The following is a 25,730-nucleotide window of genomic DNA, read 5'->3' as shown; positions in this document are numbered from 1 at the left end:
GCTAGATCGACTGCCAAGTTTTTAAACAAACCAAACATTAAAGGTGGATAAATCCCCAGGACCTGATCAGGTGTACCCGAGAACTCTGTGGGAAGCTAGAGAAGTGATTGCTGGGCCTCTTGCTGAGATATTTGTATCATCGATAGTCACAGGTGAGGTGCCGGAAGACTGGAGGTTGACAAACGTGGTGCCATGTTTAAGAAGAGTGGTAAGGACAAGCCAGGGAACTATAGACCAGTGAGCCTGACCTCGGTGATGGGCAAGTTGTTGGAGGGAATCCTGAAGGACAGGATGGACATGTATTTGGAAAGGCAAGGACAGATTCAGGATAGTCAACACGGCTTTGTGTATGGGAAATCATGTCTCACAAACTTGATTGAGTTTTTTGATGAAGTAACAAAGAAGATTGATGAGGGCAAAGTCTTTTCCCCGGGGTCGGGGAGTCCAGAACTAGAGGGCATAGGTTTAGGGTGAGAGGGGAAAGATATAAAAGAGACCTTAGGGGCAACGTTTTCACGCAGAGGGTGGTACGTGTATGGAATGAGCTGCCAGAGGATGTGGTGGAGGCTGGTAAAATTGCAACATTTAAGAGGCATTTGGATGGGTATATGAATAGGAAGGGTTTGGAGGGATATGGGCCGGGTGCTGGCAGGTGGGGCTAGATTGGGTTGGGATATCTGGTCGGCAATGGCGGGTTGGACCGAAGGGTCTGTTTCCATGCTGTACATCTCTATGACTCTATGACTCTATTTACAAAATTACAAAATCACAAAGAACAGAAACTAGAATACCCGATAATTTATCCTATCCAAACCCGACCTAATAATGCTGTTCAGAAAATACACACGTCCCTGAGCACAAACAGTAAAACATGGCATAGGTCACTCACAATTTGAAATCAGAAGGGCAGAAGGAGAGAGAGCACCCAACCTTTCTTTACACACACCGCTGCTGAACTAAACCAAAAAACCTCAGCTGCCTGCACTGGCCACTATCCTTTCATTATACAAATTATTTCTAAAACATGAAAGCCTTTGGCCTGAGGTATCATCTGTTTAGGGGTAAACAAAAAGGGCCCCAATAAACCATTCATCTCTGCGCCAACTCAATCATTTTGGAGCCTGGGCTGTTTTATGACCCTGCTGAAAAAAATCAAGGACACAGTAACTTTGAGAAAAAGGATCAGCTTTGAGACAAAGAACCTATCTCTGACATCTCCCCTAAACTTTCCTCCAATTACCTTAAACTTATGCTCCCTCAAGATAAAGGTTTTCACCCTGGGAAAAGGTCTCTGGCTATCCACTCTATCTATGCCTCTCAACATCTTGAACATCTCTATTAAGTCACCTCTCATCCTTCTTTGCTTCAATGAGAAAAGCCCTAGCTCCCTCAACCTTTCTTCATAAGACGTGCCGTCCAGTCCAGGCAGTATCCTGGCAAATCTCCTCTGCACCGTCTCTAAAGCTTCCACATCTTTCCTAAACTGAGGCGACTAGAACTGAACACAATATTCCAAGTGTGGTCTAACCAGGGCTCTGTAGAGCTGCAGCATAACCTCGCGGCTCTTAATCACCAACTCCCCGCTAATGAAAGCCAACACACCATACTCCTTCTGAACAACCCTATCATTAAGGATAGAGATACTTGCAAAGCCTCTTCCTCCAGTGTATTGTTTAATTGTCCACCACCATTTGTAACTGGCTGAGGCAGGCTACATAGCTTAGTTCTGATCCGTCCAATGTGGTATCACTTAACACTATCACTTGCAGCTTATGCTGTTTGGCATACAAGTACTCCTGTTTATAGCTTCAACAGGTTGACACAACATTTGTAGGTATGCCTAATCCTGCTCCTGTTATGCCCTCCTGCACTCTCCATTGACTTAATGGTTGTGTGGAGGATATACTGGGCTATGAGATTGCAGATTGTGCTGGAGTACATGTTTGCTGCTGTTGATGGCCCACAGTGCCTTCTGGATGCCTGGTCTTGAGTTGCTAGATCTGTTTGAAGTCTGGTTTCTTTGCCTATGTTTGACCTGATGTCATGAGACTTCATGTGATCCAGAGTCAATGTTGAAGACTCTCAGGACAACTTCCTCCTGACTGTACATCAGTATGCTGCCACCTCTGCTGGATCTGTCCTTCTAGTGGGACAGGGCAAATCAAGCAATAATGATAGTGGTGTCTTGGACATACTCATTCTCACAGAATCGCACCTTACAGCCAATGTGAGGCTATTGCTTGACTAGTCTGTGAGGTGGCTCTCCCAATTTTGGCACTGGATGTTAGTAAGATAGACTTTACAGGGTGGACAGGGCTGATTCTGCTGTTGAGAGTGTGGTGCTGGAAAAGCACAGCAGGTCAGGGAATATCCGAGGAGCAGTAGAGTTGATGTTTCGGGCAAAAGTCCTTCATCAGGATGCTGCCTGGCCTGCCGTGCAATTCCAGCACCACATTACTTTATTGAATTATCTGCTGTGGTGAGATTCAAACTTGGATCCCCAGAACATTACCAGAGTCTTCAGATTAATAGACTGGTGATCATACTACTTGGTCATCCACTTCCTTGTAACCGTTGACAGTGTCACCATCATTGCATCCCCCACCATCAATATCCTAGGGGTCATCATTGATCAGAAACTTAACTGGACCTGTCATATTAATATGTGATGACAAACATATATCAGAAGTTAGGTATTCTGAGATAAGTGACTCAGTCCCAAAGTGTTTCCACCATTCAATAGGGACAACTCAAGGAGTTGAAAATGTGTTGCTGGAAAAGCGCAGCAGGTCAGGCAGCATCCAAGGAGCAGGAGAATCGACGTTTCAGGCATGAGCCCTTCTTCAGGAAGGGCTCATTCCTGAAGAAGGGTTCATGCCCGAAATGTCGATTCTCCTGCTCCTTGGATGCTGCCTGACCTGCTGCGCTTTTCCAGCAACACATTTTCAGCTCTGATCTCCAGTTTCTGCAGCCCTCACTTTCTCCACAACTCAGGGGAGTTCTACATTATTCCATATTTCTGTGGGCATCATCCCAAATGCAGGTACTCATGGAGTGTGGTCTGCACAGGGCCAAGGAGAACATGAATGAGAATTGCCTGCTTGTAGGTCCATTTACCAAAATAAATGCAGCTCCAACAAAACTCAAGAAACTCAACACCATCCAGGTCAAAGCACTTCATTTGATTGGCATATTGTGCACCAGTGTAAACACTCCTCCTAACAGTATACCATAAATCGTATATAGTGAAACAATCAGTTGCACTGTTACAACTCACCAGCTCTTCTTTGATGACATCTTCCAAGTGCACAACACCTACTACCTAGAATGACAAGAGCAGCAAACATATTGGATACCACCTCCTGCACATTCCCTCCAAGTAACACAACATTTTGACTTGGAAATATATTGTCACTCTTTCACTATTGTTTGATCAAAATTCTGGAACTCTCTACATAACATCAACCCCATCAACAGTACCAGAATGGGGCAGGCTCACTGATACCTTCTCAAAGGAGGCTAGGGGAATGACCAACAATACACACATCCGTGAACAAATAAGGAAACACAGTTACTTATGTTTGCAGAGATGAGAAATTTTAAATTAGGTGTAAGGCACAAAATAGTGAGATCTGAAATGGCAATATATTTGGTTCACTGAATGGAATTTATGCATTATTTTTAAGCTATTTTCAGAAATAGTATTGTTGCAGTAAATATGTTGTGTTGTTAAATAACAAGCCAATAAAAGTGTTTGCATTTCGACAAACTTCATGCATTACAACAGCAACTGCTCACTTTTTAAGATTGTCTCTAACATTGTCATAATAAATGACAACACAATATATCAGTTGTCTTCTGCACTAATAGATATTTCCTCAATTCAGCCCTGAACTATGTACTTGAACATCTCATTAAAAATAGAACTTCCCAGAGGCAATATCTGATTACAAGGAAGAGTCTGAATTTTATCGACTACAAGGAGACAGAGGTAGGTGAAACCATGGGGAGCCATGTCAGTTTAGTTCACGACTATGTCCTGATATCTGGGCATTTTTCTGAAAGCAGAGTTGAAATTGGACAAGTTGGCTGGTCCACAGAGAATGGACCTTTAAATAAAGAACTATCAACCCACTTAAGAAAGAGCTGCCAACTAAATGGAGGTGACCTCCTATCATCAACGTGGTGATGCTACAAGCTGCTGACTCTAATGATTATGCTGCTCTTGGTGGTGGATTGCTGTCCAGAACAATGTGACGGCCTCTTCACCAGCTGCTGCTCACAAAACTCAGAGGAAAATCCCAACTACCACTTGTGCATGTTGTCACGTGCATTTCCTGCTGAATTTGCAAAATTCAGGCTCCAGTTTTTAAAAAGGTGTCAATGTTGACACATTTCTACGCAGTGACCTACCAGTAGACAGAATGTATTACCATGTGTGATCAGAAATAAAACTTGCAGAAGTCTTATAAAGCCATTAAGACTTGAAACAATAAGAGAAAGTGCTGATGAAACTCAGCAGATCTGGCAGCATCAGAGTTGAGAGACGCAGTTGACATTTCAAATCCAATGACTCTTCTTTGGAATATCTGATTCTACAGCATTCACAGCATTTTGCTTTGAAGATTTGAAGTTGCAATTTCAAAGGAATGTGAAGCACCCAGTCAATGATACAATATGGCTGAAATAATGTGAACCAAAAGAGTTTGCCTGTGTTGTCAAATAACAATTGCAATGTCATAGAATTGCACTATTTGCTGTGTATAGCAACTTCAGAAGAGGATTCATGAAGAACTTGAAGTATTTCTAGAAAATAATCTTCAGCATTCCAAAAGACTTTGATCCGAAGTTGTACTGAATCAGACTGACTCAACGTCTTTTAAAAATGGCAGCTAGGACCCAACTCCAGGAGCCCTGCCAGTAGTTAGTACCTGCCAGTAGTTAGTACCTGCCAGTAGTTAGTAGCTGAAGGATGAGAGTGTGCTCTCAGTGCTACTGCACCTCAGTGCTACTGCACCTCTGGCCTGTTCCCGGAGACTGTGCCACAGCAGTTTCCCAAAGCATTTTCTATTCATCTGGAGGTCAAAAATAGTTTGTGCCTGCAGGGATGCCTTTTATAAATATCTGGACAGAGGGAGTAAAAATGTTACCAACATGACAAGCATCCTGATGACCATCTTTGTATGTAGCTTCATCAAGTTGTGCATAGACCTTCAGTACGCAAGTACCAAATGTCACTAACTGCTGTGCCTGGTGTGATGAAAAATGGATCTGGCCCTGTTGTACAGACCATTATAAGTAGTTAGACCATACTCTACCACTTGTCCTTCATGGAAAGGTTTTTTACAAAAAAAATACCCTTGACTACCTTTGACCATCAGACAGTGGTCAACATGAATGTCCTCAAGATGCTGCGAGAAAAACAGAGGGTTGATCCCACCTATGACAACATGTTCTATCTCTTTACAGATAATCAAGAGGTAGATTGATGGAGGTAATTAGCCAGGTTTTATTTGGCCTGTTTTCTTGTGGAGAGACATACATGGGCAATTTTCTGCAGTATCTGATAGTTGCAGAACAGCTGGGCTTGGGCCACAGCTAATTCTGGAGCACAAGTCCTTAGTACAATTGCTGGCATGGTCTCAGTGTCCACTGGCTTTGCAGTATCCAGTGCCTTCAGCAATTTCTTAGCATTATGTGGAGTGAAATATTTGGTGGAAGGTTAGTATCTGTGAAGCTGAAGACCTCAACAACAGGCTGAGATGGATCATTTATAAAACATAGATTATTTTATATAATGTACATGTCACCAGCAAGGCCAGCATTGTTGCACATCCCTAATTGTCCTTGAACTGAATGTTTTCCTCGATTACTCAGAATCAATTATATTGGGCGGCACGGTGGCACAGTGGTTAGCACTGCTGCCTCATAGCGCCAGAGACCCAGGTTCAATTCCCACCTCAGGCGACTGACTGTGTGGAGTTTGCACATTCTCCCTGTGTCTGCGTGGGTTTCCTCCCACAGTCCAAAAATGTGGAGGTTAGGTGAATTGGCCATGCTAGATTGCCCGTAGTGATAGGTGGGTCTGGGTGGGTTGTGCTGTGGCCGGTCGGTGTGGACTTGTTGGGCTGAAGGGCCTGTTTCCACACTGTAAGTAATCTACTGTGGATCTGGAGTCACACAGGCTAGACCAGGTAAAGAGGGCAGATTTCCCTCCCTCAAAGTGCATCAGTGAACCAGATCAGTTATTACAATTAATGAGAGTTTTGTGGTCACCATTACAGAGACTTGTTTTCAATTCCAGATTAATAGGCCCTTTGGCCCAATGAGTCTACAATGAAATAACTACCACTAAACACTTGCCAATCCCAATTTCTTGCACTTGTCGCATATCCTTGACTGTTATGATACCTAAAGTGCTCATGCAAATATTTTTTAATGGTTCTAAGGTTTCTGGCCTCCTCTACCTTCCTAGGCAGTCCATCGCAATTCCCAACGACCGCTGAGTGAAACGTTTTTTTCCGCAAATCCCCTTTGAATCTCCTGCCTCTTGCCCTTACACTATGCTGTCTTGTGATTGACGCCTCAACCAAGGGGGATAGCTGCTCTCTATTCCCCCTGTCTGTATCCCTCAATCTTATGCAACTCAGTCAAGTCCCCCCTCAGTCTTCTCTGTTCTAAAGAAAACAATCCAAGCCTACCTTAGTCTCTCATTTCAGCTCAATTTCTCCATCCCCAGCAACATCCTAGTGAACCTTCGCTGTACCCCCCTGGTGCTACCATATCCTTCCTGTAGTGAGGTGACCGGAACTGCACACAGTACTCCAATGCTCTGTGCAATTCCAATGGGCTACCTCCTTGCTCTTGCACTCAATGTCATGACTGATGAAATCAAGTGTCCCCTGTGCCTTCTTAACTATTCTACTCACTCGTTCTGCTGACTTCGGGTATGAGTGAATAATTATCCCAAGATCCTTCAGCTCCACTAAGCTGCCCATTGTCCTGCCATTCATTAAATACTCGCCCATCTTGTTTCTTCTTCCAAAGTGCATCACCTCGCACTTACCAGGGTTAAATATTACCTGCCACTAGTCTGCTCATCTGACCAACCCATCTATATTTTCCTGTAACCTACTACCAACATCTTCACTATTAACCAATCCATCTAACTTGGTGTCATTTGCAAATTTGCTTAACATTGCCCGCACATTTTCATCCATATCATTTAACAATCAATAAGCGTCCCAGTATTGATTCTTGTGTTGCGTTGCTGGATACTGGCTTCGAGTCACTCAAACAGCCTTCTACCACTACCCTTTGTGTCCTATTACTAAGCCAGTTTCTGATCCATCTCACCAAGCCTCCCTTAATTCTATGTGCTTTAACCTTCTCTATCAGTCTCCCACGTGGGATCTTATCAAAAGCTTTACTAAAATCCATATAAACTTCATCAACTGAACTTCCCTCATCCACACTACTGATCACATTTTCAAAAAATTCTAAAACATTTGTTAGGCATGACCTCCCTCTGACAAAGCCATGCTGACTGAATCTAAATTCCACCAGCAGTCATGATGGGATTTGAACTCATATTCCCAAATCATTTGCCTCTGTCTCTCAATTATTATGTTAGTGACGATACCACTATAGTACCATCTCCCCTCACTCACTTGTTCATCCACTTGACATTTCCAGTTGAAGATGGTTGCAAATGCTTCAGTCCTGTCCCTTGCACTAATGTGCTGAGCTTCACTTCCCCCAGCCTCCCCCTACCCATAATTGAGAATGGAAAAATTTTTGCACTTTGCTCCTCGAGACATAATTCAAATTCCACGACCAGCCATGGTTGGTTTTGAACTTATGTCCTAGAACTTAGCATGGCCCTTTGGATTGCTAGCACAGTGACATTACCACCGTATGACCAATCCCAGGGCAGCACCTCTTAATCCCCATTCCACATTCATGTGCCTGGACCAGCCTTCAGCCAAAGTATTACCTGTATCCTTTACAATCACATAGCCCCTCTCAGTCCTAATACTCTGCTCATAACTGGGAGAAGAGGCAGAGAACCATGAGTGGAGCTACAATAATGGTCACTCTAACATCAATAGAGAATGCCTTAATGATTACCATGGTTAGACAGTTGCTGTTAGAGACATGGTGCTGGCCCAGAGACCTAGTGAAAACATTAGTTACTTAGTTCTTCCTCGACATCTGATACAAATGTCTGTCTCCTGCAGCTGCAATGTTAATGTTACACCATGATGTGGAGGTGCCTGTTTTGGGCTGGGGTGGACAAAGTTAAAGATCACACAACACCAGATTATAGTCCAACAGGTTTATTTGGAAGTACAAGCTTTCGGAGCGCTGCTCCTTCATCCATTAGCAATGCTCTAAAAGCTTGTACTTCCAAATAAACCTGTTGGACTATAACCTGGTATTGTCTGATTTTTTAACAATGTTACACCAGGAAATGATGGAGAACAAATGGTGGTGGTATCACACTGGCCTTTCTGCCCTTCAGCATTCTTCTAGGATTTAGCCCTCACTTAGATCTGGGCTGACTGATTGGCCCAAGGAAATTCCCAGCCCTAATTATAAGTCTCTGAGATAGGATTATATTTCCTATTCTTTCACGGAGCATCTCTGGCAAGGCCACCATTTGTTCCACATCCCTAAATTCCCCTTGGGAAGGTGTTTCTGAGCTGCTAATCTGAATGTGCTACAGTTCATCTACTGTAGGTACATTATATTACTGTTGGAAAGAGAGTTCCAGGATTTTGACCCAGCAACAGTGAAAGAACAATATCACATTCTAAGTCGGGGTGTTGTGTGACTTGGAGGGAAATCTGTAGGAGGTGGTTTTCTTCTGCATCTGAAGCCCTTGACCTCCCAGGTGGCAGAGGTAGTGATTTTTGGGGCATACACAGAAATGCAATGAATGATAAAGTAGAAGCACAAGTTGAGACTTACAGAGCAGCAAGCAATTTTGTAACTTTTTTTAAAGCATGAGACTGAGTATTTTTGAACAAGGTAAAATCTGGATATATAAAATGCAAAGATGCACTGTTCTGAAGTACAGCTTGACATCAACATCAACCAAACATTTATTTATTAATAGTTCTACTGAATGTTTTGCACATGCCATGAGAATTTATTATTGTACATTTCTAATAATAACTTTAAATCTTCTAATTAACCAAGAAGTTAAACGAGACAGGATATCCTTTTTTAAAAAAAACTCAATTATGTAAGTAGTACATGGCTTTAAACTTATGCAATTATTCATTTAATACACACTCCCAGCTGAAGGACTATACTGCTTCCTTCCATATTTCAGTTTGTTTTGCTGGCTTTCCATTTCAGCAATGATACTGCGAGTGTGCTGGTTGGAGTGACACCTGCTGGGAGAGAATGGCAGAACTGTGATGACAAAGATGAAGTTGATATTTACGACAAGATTATATTTACAAAGGTATTCATTGATATAATAAAGGCAAAATACAGCAGAAGCTGGAAATCTGAAATGAAAACATAAAGTACCAGAAAATCCCATTATTGTGTGGGATATAAAAGGAAAAAATAGAATTGCGGGTGAGGTAATATCTATAGAGAACTGGAAGAAGTTGGAGATTGAGATGTCCTCAATCAAGAAAAGGTCGGGCCTGAGGGTAGATTTAATTGAGATGTATCCATTTATGAAAGCATTTGACAACACCCCTGATGGTAGGATGCTCCAGAAGATTAAGTTGCAGGAGATCCATGGGAAGTAAGTAAATTGAATACAATTTTGGCTTGGTCTTAGGAGACAAAGGGCAATTGTGGACAGGTATTTTTCTGACTGGAGGTCTGTAACCAGTATGTTCCACAAGGATCAGTGCTGGGAACCCTGTTGCTTGCAATATTTTTATACATGACTTCGATGAAAATGTAGGAAGTCTGCTTGGTAAGTTTGCAGATGGCATGAAAATTGGTGAAATTGTGGATTGTGAGGAAGGTTATCAAAGGATACAGCAGGATACAGATTGGTTGTAAAGCTGGGCGGAGAAATGGCATATGGAGTTTAATCTGGACAACTTTGTGAGGTAAAGCATTTTAGAAGGTCAAATGCAAGAGGAAAGTATACAGTTAATGGCAGGACTCTTAGGAACGTTGATAAACAGAGGGATTTTTGGATACAAGTCCATAGCTCCATGACAGTGCCAACATAAGTGGACAAGGTGGTAAAGAAGGTGGATGGTGTGCTTGCTTTCATTGGTTGGGGCACTGAGTATAAAAGTTGGCAAGTCATGTTGCAGTTGTATACAACATTAGGCTATATTTGAGTATTGTGTGCAGTTCTGGTCTCCACTGTCTAGGAAAGATGTGGATGCTGTGGTGAGGGTGCAAAAGGGTTTGGATTATTACATATAGCTATGATGTTCTAGCTATTACAGAGACTTAGCTGAGACAGGGATAAGACTGACAGCTCAACATAATGGGATTTAGATGTTTCAGGCAAAATAGAGAGGGATGGAAAAGAGATGGTGAAGATTGGCGATAATATCAGGGCTGTACTGAGGGAAGACACATAGATATATGCCTAAAGCTCAGGATTAGTAATTGTGCATTCACTTTCATGGAATTGAACAACAGGCCTCCCAACAGCCATCAGGTGGTAGAGGAACAGATATGTGGACAGATTAAAGAAAAATAGATTGTTGTCATATGATTTTAATTTCCCCCATATTGACTGGGACTTATTTAGTTCCAGGGGCTTAGATGGGGGAGACTTTGTTAGGCATGCTTGTTTAAAACAAGATGTAAATAATCCAACTATGTAAGGGACCATATTAGACTTGGTATTGGGGAATGAGCGCAGTCAGATGATCAAAGTTTAAATGAGGGAGCATTTTGAGAACAGTGACCATTATTCTGTGAGTTTTAAGTTACTAATAGATGAGGTTAAAAGTAGTCCTTGAGTGACAGTACTAAATCATGGGAAGGATAACTCCCATAATATTAGGCAAGGTCAAAAATAGAAATTGCTGGAAAAGCTCAATAGGTCTGGCAGTATCTGTGGAGAGAATTCAAAGTTAATGTTTTGGCTTGAATAACCTTCCTCAGAAACTATGAATACTCTTCAAAATGCTGCCAGACCTGATGACCTTTTCCAGCAAGTTCAATTTTTGTCTCTGATTTACAGTATCTGCAATTCTTTCAGATTTTATTCAATATTAGGCAGGAACCGAGGAATATAGACTGGGTGCAGTTGTTTGAGGGTAAATCCACATCTGGGACTCTTTTCAAATACCAATTGATTTACGTTTAGGACCATCATGCTCATATAAAAATGATGTGTAAGGATTGCAAGAATCGGGAACCTTGGATTACAAGATAAATTGAGGGCTTCGTCAAAAACAGGAGGCATATGTAAGATTTAGGTGAAAGTGAGGACTGCAGATGCTGGAGATCAGAGTCGAGATTAGAGTGGTGCTGAAAACGCACAGCAGGTCAGGCAGCATCCAAGGATCAGGAAAATCAACGTTTCGGGCAAAAGCCCTTCATCAGGAATGAGGCAGGGAGCCTCCGGGGTCGAGAGATAAATGGGAGGGGGAGGGGGGCTGGGGAGAAGATAGCTAACTGGGGAGAAGGAGAGGATATGTAAGATTTATGAAACTGAAGACAGAGTCCTTGAAAATTACAAAGATAGCAGTGAAGAACTCAAATAGAGTGCAAAACGTGATCATGAAAATGTCTTTCTCAAATAGGACAGGAAAATGAAAATCCCAAGGCATTTTATATTTTACTGAGGTGCAAGATAGTAGCTAAGGAAAGGGAAGGTCCAATCAAGTACAAAAGAGGGAATTTATGCATGGAGCTGGAGGAAGTTGGTGAGGTCCTTAATGAATACTTTGCCTTGGTATTCATAAAGGAGAAGGACCTGGTGGATTGCGAGTCTCAGGAGGGGTGTATTGATATTCCAGGGCATGGCAGTAGAAAAAAGAAAGAGGTGTTGGTAGTTTGGGAAAGCATTAAATTAGATGATTCCCCAGTACCTGATGGGATCTATCCCAGAATACTGAGGGAGGCAGTGTTAAAATTGTTAGAATCTTGTACGAAACCTTTATACCCTCTTTGGTCTCAGGCGAGGTCCCAGAGGCAGAATAGCCAACATTGTTCCTTTGTTTAAGAAGAGCAATAGGGATAATCAAGGAAATTACATGCTGGTAAGGCTTACATCAGTGGTAGGGAAATTATTGGAGAAGATTCTTAACCATAAGATTTACTCACATATGGAACAGTATGAACTTATTAACAATAGGCCGCATGGCTTTGTGTGGGGAAGGTCTTGTCTCATGAAATTGATTGAGGTTTTTTGAAAGGGACAAAAGATAATTGATCAGAGCAGGGCTGTAGATGTTGTCCACATAAACTTTAGCAAGGTACTTGAAAAGGTCCATCATAGTACGTTGATATAAAAGATGAAGTCACATGGGATCTGCAGTGAGCTGATAAGATGGATACAGAACTTGCTTGATCACAGCAGTCAGGGAGCAGCAGTGGAAGGGTTCTTGTTTGAGTGGAGACCTGTGACTAGTGCTGTTCCTCAGGAATCAGTACTGGGACCCCTGTTGTTTGTAATATATGGAATGATTTGGAGAAAAATGTAAGTGGCCTAATGATTTTTTTGCCACAGAGGACTGCAAGAGTTTAGGTCATGAAATATATTCAAGGCTGAGACAGAGCAATTTTTAATCAGTAAGGGAATCAATTTTTTTGGGAAAAGGGCAGCAAAGTGAATTTCAAATTGCCTTCTCCTCTTATAACTTATGGTCTTATAATTCTGAAGAAATTATATTGGCTTCAAAACACAAACTCTGCTCTCTCTCTCTCCATAGATGTACCAGACTTGCTGGGTTTTTCCAGCACTTTTGTTTTTATTGCTAAAAATCCATATGGAACCCATAAAACCTGGTATTTTATCACCCTTCTTTGAAAATTTCTCAAAACATTTAATCATGTCAACGCTGAAAATGTGTTGCTGGAAAAGCGCAGCAGGTCAGGCAGCATCCAGGGAACAGGAGAATCGACGTTTCGGGCATAAGCCCTTCTTCAGGAATGAAGAAGGGCTTATGCCCGAAACGTCGATTCTCCTGTTCCCTGGATGCTGCCTGACCTGCTGCGCTTTTCCAGCAACACATTTTCAGCTCTGATCTCCAGCATCTGCAGACCTCACTTTCTCCCCATTTAATCATGTCAGCCAAACATAACTTTCCGAATACAAATCCATAGCGACTGTCCTTGTTTAATTTGTGTCTTTCTGAATGAAATATCTCTCAAACGTTTCCAGTGACTTACCACCATTAGGTTGATTGCCCTGTCAATATTCTAACCTTTCCCATCTTCCCTTTTAAAACAATGGTTAAAGTAATCAGGAAGATACACATAGGCAGGTGGAATTCAATCCAGGTAAGTGTAAAGTGGGGCTGAACAAACAAGATAAAAGAATGCATAGAATGATATAATCTGTGTGGAAGCAGACCATTCAGCCCATCAAGTCCACGCTAACCCTCCAAAGTGCAGACCCATGATGAATGGTAGGATCCTCTATAGCACTGAGGATCAGCGTGTCCATTTGTCCCTTAAGACAGGAGATAGGTTGAAAATTACTTTTAAAAAGTAAATGGTATGTTTGTCTTCATTATTGTCTTTATTAGCTGAGGCATAGAGTTTACGAGCAGCGAGGTTATACTGTAACTGTTCAAAACATTGGTTAGGCCACATCTAGAGTATTGTGTACAGTTCATAGAGTCATACAGTTGTACAGCACGGAACAGACTTTTCAGTCCAACTCGTCCACGTCAACCAAATATCCTAAATTGTTTTTATTCCATTTGCCAGCATTTGGTTCATATCCCTCTAAACCTTTCCTATTCATATACCCATCCAGATGCCTTTTCAATGTTGTAATTGTGCCAGCCTCCACCACATCCTCTGGCAGCTCATTCCATACATGTACCACCCTCTGCATGAGAAAGTTGCCCCTTAGGTCCCTTTTATATCTTGCCCATCTCACCTTAAACCTATGCGCTCTAGTTTCAGACTCCTTTACCCTTGGCTATTCATTCTATCTATGCCCTTCATGATTTTATAAATCTCGCCCATCAGCCTCCCACGCTCCATGGAAAATAGCCCCAGCCTATTCAACCTCTCTCTACATCTCAAGTCCTCCAATCCTGGCAACATCCTTGTAAATCTTTCTGAACCCTTTCAAGTTTTACAACATCTTTCCTATAGCAGGAAGAACAGAATTGAATGCATATTCCAAAAGTGGCCTAACCAACGTTCTGTACAGCCGTAACGTGACTTCCCAGTTCCTATACTCAGTACACTGACCGATAAAGGCAAGTGTACCAAACACCTTTTTCACTACCCTGTCTCCTGTGACTCCACTTTCAAGGACCGATGAACCTGCACCCCAGGGTCTCTTTGTTCTGCCACACTCTCCAGGACATTACCATTAAGTGTATAAGTCCTGCCCTGATTTGCCTTGCCAAAATGCAGCACGTCACATATATCTAAATTAAACTCCATCTGCCATTCCTTGGTCCATTGGCCCCTCTGATCAAGGTCCCATTGTACTCTGAGGTAACCTCCTTCACTGTCCACTACACCTCCACTTTTGGTGTCATTTGCAAACTTACTAACCATTCTTCCTATATTTCACATCCAAATCATTTACATAAATGAGGATTAAACAGTGGACCCAGCACCAATCCTTGCAAGGTGCAGCTGGTCACAGGCCTCCAATCCGAAAAGCAATCGTTCACCACCACCCTTTATCTCCTACCTTCAAGCCAATTTTTTTCCCCAAATGGCTAACTCTCCCTGGATTACATGTGATCTAAATTTGCTAATTTGACTACCATGTGGAACCTTGACAAACACCTTGCTGAAGTCCATATAGACGACATTCACCACTCTGCCTTCATCAATCTTCTTTGTCACCTTTTCAAAACATTCAATCAAGTTCATGAGATATGATTTCCCACCCACAAAGCCATGTTGACTTTCTCTAATAAGTCCTTGCCTTTCCAAATACAGTATATATAATTCCTGTCCCTCAGAATCCCTTCCAAAGACTTACCCACCATTGATGTCAGGCACACTGGTCTGCAGTTGCTTGGCTTTTCCTTACCACCTTTCTTGAACAATGGCGCCACATTGGCCATCTTCCAATCTCCCTGCACCTCATCTGTGGCTATTGATGACACAAATATCTTGGCAAGGGACCTAGCAATCACTTTTATAGCTTCCCACTTTATGGCAAGGATGTGACTCGAGGGGGTGCAGAGAGGAGACTTACCAGGATGTTGACTGGACTAGAGTATTTTGTTGTGAAGAGCAATTGAATCAACTGGGGTTGTTTACCTTGGAGACTGAGGCAGCGGGGTGCAGTGGGGGGGGGGGGGGGGGGGGTTGGGAGCATATGATTGAGTTGTAAGGGGGCATAGATTTATCAGGTTCAGAGGGAATGTAAGGACATTTTTGTTCAGCCAGGGGGTGGTGGGAATCTGGAACTGGCTTTACTGTGAGTAATAAAGGCAGATATCATCACAACATTTAAGAAATATTCAGATGTTAACTTGTGATGTCAAGGTGTGTGAAGCTATGGGTTGAGAGTGTGGTGCTGCAAAAGCACAGAGGGTGAGGCAGCATCTGAGGAGCAGGAGAATCGATGTTTCAAGCATGTGCCCTTCATCTCCAGCATCTGCAGCCTTCACTTTCTCCTAGTTAATTTTAACCTTACTGTGAAGCCTTTCCAAGGATGCCTACCTTGAAGAAGTTCTTCTCTCTCGACAAGGATCTTAGTGAGTCCCTTTCTCACTGTCCGTCTCCCCACCCCCACCCCCACCCACCCCATCCCCATTTCCTCTGCCCTGAAGCTTTTCAGCCAGTTTTTTTTAACCTCATTCCTGATGAAGGGCTTATGTCCGAAACGTTTCTCCTGCACCCCGGATGCTGCCTGACCTGCTGTGCTTTTCCAGCACCACACTCTCGACTCTGATCTCCAGCATCTGCAGTCCTCACTCTCTCCTATGTAAAGCTAAGGGCCAAATGCAGGAAGTGGGATTAGAATAGTTAAATGCTTGTTTTCACATGCCCAGACTCGATGTGCCGACGGGTCCTTTTTGTGTTACGAGACCTCTAGGACTTTTCAAGCACCTTGCCAGAGTAGGAGAACGATGTCCCCAATTGTTGCTATGTCTTCTGTAAAACTCTGATCAGCCAGGGGATGCATAAAATCGGGCCTGGAGATTAAATGCACGCTGTAAACTTCAATATTTCCTTCCTCAATATGTACACCCCTGTTGGTTTATTGTACTCGTGATCTATAATGTCTCCTTCGCCCCCTCTTTGGGCAATAGAGATGTAATCGTAAAGAAACATGTCCATTTCTTGAACCTCCGTGTGTTCTGTTTGGCAGAACGATGAACTTCCGTTAACATGATCCGATCCATCATTCAAACCGCCCTTTTCACCTCTGTAATATCGCCTGGCACCACCCTCCTTATCTCACCGACTGGAATTTACCTCCCTATTTCCAAGATCTGTATGGTGCCCGTGCTGTCTAAGTTCCTAAATGCTTCTTCAAGAAAATTTATTTTACGTCTGACCGCTTGATCTATTTGAATTGTATTAATATTAAACAGGCTGTGAATACATGGCAGTCACTGGGGTGATATTCTAACAATGAAATCCTTCCACATACGCGAATTGACATCAGATGTTTAACAGAATGAACTGTTCCATTCGGAGATTTTCGGATTGCTTGTTTCTTACGCGCTGATGGTTATTATACTGAGTTGGTCAGGAATGTTAGGGGTAACTGTGTGAAGGTGTTGTTCTGGGGCGAGCCGCACAATGAGAACATAACACGGCAGTAGGAAGCAGCGAGAGTGTGTCCCTGCTATCGGCTTGTTCCTATCCCCGGAATTCGGGGAGTGATCCAGCAACCGGTCTGAGAGTGATCCCGGTTCCTACCCCGGGTCAGACAGTCATCCCGGTCCCAATCCCAGGTCTGACAGCAATCCAGGTTCCCACCCCGGTCCCTATCCCAGTCCCTATCCCAGTCCCTATCCCAGTCCCTTTTCCAGTCCCTATCCTGGTCCCTATCTCATTCCCTATCCTGGCCCCTATCCCAGACCTTCTTCCCAGTCCACATCCCTGTTCCAGTCCCTTTTCCCAGTCACTATCGCAGTCCCTCTCTTTATCCCAGTGTCTACCCTATCCCTAACCCACACCCTATCCTGCTCCCTATCTCAGTCTCTATCCCACTCCCTATCCATATCCTAGTCCCTATCCCATTCCTGATCCCAATCTCTATCCCAGTTCCTATCACATTCTCTATCCTGGTCCCTATCCCATTCTTTATCCTGGTCACAATCCCAGTACCTATCCCATTCCCTTTTCCAGTCCCTATCCCGGTCCCTATCCCAAACCCTTTCCCAGTCTTTATCCCCGTTCCTGTCCATCATCTATCCCAGTCCTTATTCCCCACCCACCCCATTTCAGTCCTTATCGCATTTTCTATCCTGGTCTCTTTTCCAGTCCCTATCCCAATCCCTATCCCGTTCCCATCTCAGTCCCTATACTATTCCCTTTCCCAGTCCCTATCCCTGTCCCTTTCCCATTCCCTATCCGGTCACATTCCCATTCCATCTCAGTCCCTATCCCATTCCTTATCCTGGTACCTATCGCAGTCCCAGTCCCAATTTCAGTCCCTGTCCCATTCCCAGTCCCTGCCCCATTCCCTATCCTGGTACCTATCCCAGTCCCAGTCCCATTTTCAATCCTGGTACCTATCCCATTCCCAGTCCCAGCCCCATTCCCAGTCCCTATCCTGGTACCTATCCCAGTCCCAGTCCCATTCCCTATCCCAGTCTCTATCCCATTCCCTATCCTGGTACCTATCCCAGTCCCTATCCCATTCTCTATCCTGGTACCTATCCCAGTCCCAGTTCCATTCCCTATCCTGGTACCTATCTCAGTCCCAGTCCCATTCCCAGTCTCTATCCCATTCCCTATCCTGGTATCTATCCCAGTCCCTGTCCCATTCGCATTCGCAGTCTCTATCCCATTCCCTATCCTGGTACCTATCCCAGTCCCATTCCCAGTCTCTATCCCATTCCCTATCCTGGTACCTATCCCAGTCCCTGTCCCATTCCCAGTCTCTATCCCATTCCCTATCCTGGTACCTATCCCAGTCCCATTCCCATTCCCTATCCTGGTACCTATCCCAGTCCCTGTCCCATTCCCAGTCTCTATCCCATTCCCTATCCTGGTACCTATCCCAGTCCCAGTCCCATTCCCAGTCTCTATCCCATTCCTTTTCCTGGTACCTATCCCAGTCCCATTCCCAGTCCCATTCCCTATCCCGGGAGTGATCCCGGAGCCGCCCCTCCGTAGCCCCGCCCTGCCGCCTGTGACGTTGCTTCCTCCCAAGATGGCGGCGGGCTCTGTGTGATGGAGGAGCTCGGCCTCTGGCTTCACCCTTGTCCCGGTTAGGGCCCTCACCGTCCCCCTAGTGCCCGCGGCCGTCACGCAAGGAGGCTGCAGCTCCCCGTCAGGCACCCGGACCACCCTGCCCACCCCGGCTTTACCGTCCCTGCAACCGCCAAAACAGCAGCAAAGGCACGGAATAAATTAATCATATTCGGTAAAATCCAGCAGCAGGGAGGGAGAGGGAGAGCTTCGGGCCGCTTCGAGTGGGCAGCCGCGTCATGTATGAGGGGAAAAAGACGAAGAACATGTTTCTCACTCGGGCACTTGAGAAGATTTTGGCCGATAAGGAGGTGAAGAAGGCGCACCACTCTCAGCTGAGGAAAGCCTGTGAGGTGGCACTGGGTGAGAGGCATCTTTCCTTTATTTATAATAGACACAGGGCGCGGAGGTTTCAATTTACAAGGCAGTGTGAGCAGGAACAAAGCAATTTCTAATGATAGTTTCAGTCCTGATGTACGTTTGTTTAAGTGTAGACTTGTGTCAAACAAGTGCAGGGCTCAAATCACCTGACGTCCAGGTTTTGTATTTGCAAGTATGTGTTTATCAATCATCACTGACGTTTCAGTGTATTTAAAACGTTATTTAAAAAATGGGAAAGTTGAGTGGTGGGCAAGGGCAAATTCAGACCAGGTGATACGACAAGGAAGCAAGAGTGTTTACATGTGGGATGGTCATTGGAATAGGACTCATAATAATTTAAAAAGCATTGTGGTGATAATTATCGATGGTGTCTGCCTTACTACTCTACATGTGTTAGGAGGATAAGAGAAAAAGACAAATGCTGTCAGTTGCTGCAGGGATGAGGCCTGGGCTAGGAGACAAGTCAACAAATAAATTTAATTTTGTTTCATGCAAAGTATATTTCTCAAATCTTTTATTTATTTCATAGAAGTTGACACATAAGCTCATGTATGTCTCATTCAGTAAAGTGAAATGATAATTAACAATGATTTTCAGATGTTAATGTATAAGTGATATGCTTTAGATTTATTTATTTCATTTAAGTTATATGCATTAAATTGATCCTGAATGAAGGTGCTACATAAGTTTACATTATTTTTTATTTGCTTTAGAATATAACATTGCTTTTTATGTGGTAATAACTATTCTAGCTATTTGAAAAATTGACTCTTTACTGCAAACAATAACTGTCTGGGAGAAATTTTAACTGACAATAAGGAGTGCAGCCACATTTGAAACAGAATGAAAGATGTTCATCCATGACATTTTCTATATTATACTGTATATACCTACATGAAGTCAGAGTGACTCATCTGATTCTGTGTTTCTCCTTCCAATCTGTTTAGAATTCTAGTTGAATTCATATTGCTGCTGATCACATTTGTAGGCTAGATCAGTGGTCATGTTAATTTTTGTGAAGCACTGTGAATTTTTAATGAAGAGGCCACAAAAGGCAAGATATTTATTGAGTACACTGAAATACTCATGTTGATTGCTTTCAGACTAATGAAATGAGAGTGACTAAAGATCTTGGAATAATGAGTTAAACAGATTAATTGGGAAGGCCTTGGTTGGTATGCATCTTTTTGGTATAACACGCATGTTCAGTACGTAGAAGATAATAATGCAGTTGCTGGAAACTGGGAATGGTTTTCAATTGGAAGAGTTATTTGGATTAGTTTGATTTTGAAGAACAGCTGAAATAGAATGTGCAGGTTATTTGAAGAAAGTGCTGAACTAGTATGCAGCATGTGGAAACTGTAGTAGATGTTAAATTAATTATTCATGTAATCAACCCTTCAGTCTAACACCAGAACATTGTAGAACGTGGTGCAGTTTGTTTCAGGTGTCTTGATTGCGTTCCTGAAATTTTAGATCATGTTTTGCTGAAATTATTTTTCTTTATCACCAATTGTACAAAACTACAATAGAGGCTCATCCATTAGTGAGATTAGTGTGCCCCCCAATATGATTTATTTAGCCCGGTTTTCATCATTAAGCCTGTATTTTTGAAGTTTCAGTTGTATGGAAGGAATCCATTTGATTGTGATAATAACAGCTTAAAAGTAAAAACAGCTATTTGTTGAGTCAATATTTTATTGCACTGAGTGCCTCTTTTGAAAAGTAATTATATTTCATATTCCACCTTAACTATATTGAATAGTGTAGATTTAAATCCTCATGCTACAGATGTGTAATTGTTGTCTGTCATCACTTAATATTCCTGCACATTTTGATTTTGGAGTTCAGAAATATTAAAACTGTATGCTGGTTTTGTTTTGTCCATTCAAAGTAACGTATATGCTTTTATGTTGTTAAGTGACTCCTTTGCAAAAGACCCTTGTTTATTGGAATGTATAGCTTTTCCTGCTAGGATTTAGGAGGGACCATGTCCAGGATTCCTGGAGCTAAGCAGGCAATTATGCATTGTCATATAATGATAGTGGAGGAGGGCAATGAGGTCTTTATGTGTCTGCAGCAAACTGTCTTGACAGAACAACAGCATCCAAGCATTTTGAACTGCATTTGGACTATCTCATTGACAGCTTTGACTGTATACTAAATCTGATCCAAAGCACTTGTTTAAATGTAATATTTAATTAACTGAAACTGTATAATGGAAAATATTTTTCTGTAGTTGATGTTGGTGAATCTTTATTTAATGGAAGATCTATTAAAACAGTAGAATATAGATTAGTTTAATTGGTTCATATTTTACTTCCATGTGTAGCAAACAAAAAAGGGGAAGACATCTCAATTTGTCCATTTTCAGGATTATTTGTTTTCTGTCATTTAGTTCAACATCTAGATTATGTAGATTTATGTATTTTTCTTACCTACAGTTGTTAACATCACCATTGCCCATAGAGTCTGATAGGTCATGATACTTTAGTGGTTTATCAACATCCATTTACAAAGCTAGGATCTTTCACCATATATTGTTAGACTTGCCAAGGATACAATTGCTTCAGTATGGTTTTAAAGGTAGTAGCAGCACTACTGAGTTGAGCTGGCCGAGTGTTAAAGAAAAAGCTGCCAGGTTGGGTCTGTAATGGGTGGTAAGGGAATCAACAAGAGGGAAAAACTTCAAATAACCTCAGCCTTATCAGTCCACCTGTTACATCCCCTGTCCATTATGTACTCAGGAGGAGTTACCACAGCGCAGTCATTGTGGATACCCTCTGTCATACCATGTGACACCACCACTGTTCTAACTACAACAATTTTTGAAAAGGTCTAGCAACCAAAAACAAAGCATTCATGAGGTTAAGTGGGCCATCATCAGCATTGGAATTATATCCAACCACAATCTGAAAGCTCAAGCCCAGCATATCCGTTCCACCATTACTATCTAGTGAAAGATCAATTTTGCTTCAATTAAGAGAGCAGAGCATCAGGCACACCAGCAGGCCCAACTAAGAATGAGCTAAGTTATTCCACAACTAACAAGGCAGATCTAAGCTCTGCACTCCTGCCACATTCAGTTGTGAATGAGAGTTGGCAAGTAAACAACTAATAGGAGGTAGATCCTCCACATGTATCCCCATCCTCAATGTAGGGGAGTCCAGCAAATCAGTGCAAAAGTGAAGACTGATTACTGAGTGGATGATTCTGGCCTCGTTTTGCGATCCCCACTATTACAAATGCCATCCTTCACTCACTTTGATATGAAGAAATGGCATCTATTTAGCAATGTGGAAACATTTCCAGCCATGTCCTATCCACAAGAAGGACAAATTCAAACTGGACCAGCTGGCTACCCTTGATCATGAGCTAAATGATAGAAGGGATTTTTGATAGTGACTATAAAGTAGCACTTGGCTGGCAATAACCTGCTCACTGATGCTCAGCTCCTGACCTCATTACAGCCTTGGTTCAAACTTTGCAAATGAGCTGCTGAACTCCAGAGATGAGTGGCTGCCCTTCACATCAAGGCAGCATTTGGCCGAATATGACATCAAAGACCCCAAGCAAAACTAGAGTCATCTAAAATTTTGGAGCCAACTCTGCTTATTGGGGTCAGACCTTGTCCAAAGGAAGATAGTTGTTGTTGTTGGAGGTCAGCCATTTCAGTTCCTGTATGGGCAATAAATACTGACTTGGCCAATGACATCTACATCCCCAGAATGAATAAAAAATCGAACATCACTAAAGCAGGTCCTCAAGGTAGTATCCTTGACTCAGCCATTTGTAGCTGTTTCACCAGTCACCTTTCTTCCATCTTCAGGTCAGAAGTGAAGATCTTCACAGCTGATTGGTGTCAAGCATTATACACTCACAGCTCTTCAGATACTGAGCCAGTCCATGGCCATATGCAAGACCTGGACAACATTCAGGCTTGGGCTGAAGCAGCAAGTGTGATGTAATTTAGAGTTTAGATTTTGAGTTAGTGGCATGTGGGTTTTGATGTGTGTGTAGGAGGTCTCATGATTAACTTGTGAGTCCTTATTGGAGCCATGATTCTTTTTATACCTGTGAGAGAGAATGAATCCCTGGGGTAAAAATGGCAATTTGTTTGCATTGGGAAAGTTTTATGCTTGGGTAGAGTAAACATTTAAGGAGCAGTTAACTGTTTAGAAGGAGCAGTAATTTTTCTTAAGGGAAAAACCCATCGCTTCGCAAGCTTAATTTTTTTTTAGTTTGCAGTCTTGATTGAAGTTATACATAGGAACAGGAGTTAGCCCTTCGAGTCTGCTCCATCACTCAATAAGATCATGGGTGATCTGTGACCTAACTCCATGTGCCTGCTTATTAAAATATTGTCTGTCTCAGATTTAAATTTAGCAATTGAATTAGCATTGGCTGCTGTTTGAGGGAAGCATTCCAAACCTTCACTACTCTTTGCATTTGGAAGTGTTTTCTAACATCCCTCCTGAATGGTCTGGCACTAATTCTTAGATTATGCCCCTGGTTCTAAATCTTTGAACAGTGGAAATAGTTTATCTACCCTGACTTTCCCTGTTAATATCCTGAAGACCTTGATAGAGCACCCCTTAGACTTCTAATTTCTGTAGAGTAAAGGTGTAATTTGTTTAATCAATCATAATTTAACCCCTGAAGTTCAGGTGTCATCCTTGTAAACCTGTGTTGAATTTCTGCCTAGGCGGAAGGTGCGGTACTCTGATCTGTTTTCTGTACTCTAAGTGGAGTATAACTAGGGTTTTTTAATAATTGCTGCATAATGTCTGTATCCCTATATTCCAGCCTTTTAGGTATGAATATCAGCATTCCCTAAGCCAACTTGACTATTTTCTGCACCTGTTAGTGGCATTTTAAAGAACCATACACCAAAAACCTGCAAATCCCATTGCACATCCACTGTATTTAACTTTGTGTCTTTTAAACGTACCCTGACTTTATCCGCTTTGCTTAAAAATGGACGATGTCCCACTTGTTTATATTAAAATCTACTTGCCACAGCTTTGCCCATTCAATATCAATTGTAATTTTATTCTGTCGTCAACAATGTGTACAATGCTGCCCAGTTTTGGATATTTGACTTTTAATACCATTATCAAAGCCATTAACAAATATTATGAATAATTGAAATCCCAGTCCACATCCCTGCCGAGCACCACTAGTCATGCCCTGCCAGTTTGAATACTTGCCCATTAATTCAACTCTGTTTCCTCATAATACGACCGATTTCCTATCGGTTCTGTTGACTTCCACCTTAGTGAACAGTGTGGGACTTTAGGAAGTGTCTTCTGGAAGTCAATATGAACAACGATTTACCTTTATCCATCACCTGTGTCATCTCTTTAGAAAACTGAGGTTTGTCAGGCAAGACCTACCCTCCATGAACCCATGCTGACTCTCCCTGATTAACTGAAAATTTTCAAGATGATCAGTTACCCTACCTTTGATTGTTGAGTTCAACAATTTCCCCAGCAAATGCTCTCTGCAAATGTTACACTAACTGATCTGTAATTTCTTGCTTCCCCCCGTCATCCTTAAAGACCAGAGTGGCATGAGCAAATTCCCAATTCACAGGTACAATTCCTGAATCCAAGGAACTCTGCTGATGCTCTAGCAATTCTCTTTCAGTGTGCTCTACTACCTCTCAACACTCGTGGATGAAAACCATTAGGTCTTGGGAATTTGTCACTTTTTAGATCCACTAATTTCCCCATTAATGGTGATTTACTTAAGCTCATTTTCTTTAAACCCTGTCCCTGATCCTCTGTTAATTTCTTTGGGACTTCCATTGAGCTATCCTCCTCTTTTGTTGTGAAAACTGAAATGAAATGAATTAAACAGTTCTTCCCAGAGAAAGGGATTAACTCAGAAAAGTTAAGAATTAGGTTACCTCAATGTAAAGGTTTTAATTTGAAAGTTTCAGACCAGAAATGGCTAGTTAGACCTCCTAAAGGGGTTATTCAAAGTTGACAGGGTCTAAGCTTAGTTGTGTGACTGTATCAAGGAAGACAATACCAGTCTCTTAATTTTAAAAATAATTCCAGTCTTAGGTTAAATCCATAGATGCAATAAGAAGCAAATGCTCTCTAGTCTCAGAATCATGGAGTCACAGAGATGTACAACACAGAAACAACTTGTCCAGCTGACCAGATATCCCCAACCCAATCCAATCCCACCTGCTAGCACCTGGCCCATATCCCTCCAAACCCTTCCTATTCATATACCCCTCCAGATGCCTTTTAAATGTTGCAATTGTACTAGCCTCCACCACTTCCTCTAGCAGCTCATTCCGTACATGTACCACCCTCTGGGTGAAAAAGTTGCCCCTTAGGTCCCTTTTATATCTTTTCCCTCTCACCCTAAACCTATGCCCTCTAGTTCTGGACTCCATGACCCTAGGAAAAATACTTTGTCTATTTATCCTATCCATGCCCCTCATGATTTTATAAACCTCTACAAGGTCACTTCTCAGCCCCGATGCTCCAGGGAACCTTTCCCTATAGTTTAAATCCTCCAACCCTGGCAACATCCGTGTAAATCTTTTCTGAACCCTTTCAAGTTTCACAACATCTTTCCGATAGGAAGCTGCAAAATGACTTCCCAACTCCTGTAGTCAATACTCTGACCAATAAAGGAAAGCATACCAAACGCTGCCTTCACCATCCAATCTACCTGCAACTCCACTTTCAAGAAGCTATGGACCTGCACTCCAAGGTCCCTTTGTTCAGCAACACTCTCTAGGACCTTACCATTAAGTGTATAAGTCCTGCTAAGATTTGCTTTCTCAAATTGCATTTATC

The 25,730-nt window shown here is 42.4% G+C and overlaps 1 protein-coding gene across 2 annotated transcripts in view; it reads left to right on the top strand.

Moving 5' to 3' along the window:
* Window positions 1-18,508: 18,508 nt before the first annotated feature.
* Window positions 18,509-25,730, top strand: part of arfgef1 (ARF guanine nucleotide exchange factor 1) — a 210,894-nt gene continuing 203,672 nt past the window's right edge. For both annotated transcript variants that reach the window (XM_043689241.2, XM_043689239.2), the window contains exon 1: window positions 18,509-18,891. In XM_043689241.2, the coding sequence (XP_043545176.2) occupies window positions 18,768-18,891 (124 nt within the window). In that variant the 5' untranslated portion in view covers window positions 18,509-18,767. The remainder of the gene's footprint in view (window positions 18,892-25,730) is intronic.

This window comes from Chiloscyllium plagiosum, unplaced genomic scaffold, assembly GCF_037043375.1.
Source record: "Chiloscyllium plagiosum isolate Xiang-an unplaced genomic scaffold, Cpla_swu_hap1 HiC_scaffold_4, whole genome shotgun sequence".
In the NCBI taxonomy this organism is placed as follows: domain Eukaryota; kingdom Metazoa; phylum Chordata; class Chondrichthyes; order Orectolobiformes; family Hemiscylliidae; genus Chiloscyllium; species Chiloscyllium plagiosum.
Note: the sequence above shows the minus strand (reverse complement) of the source record. Positions and strands in the feature narration are given on the sequence as shown.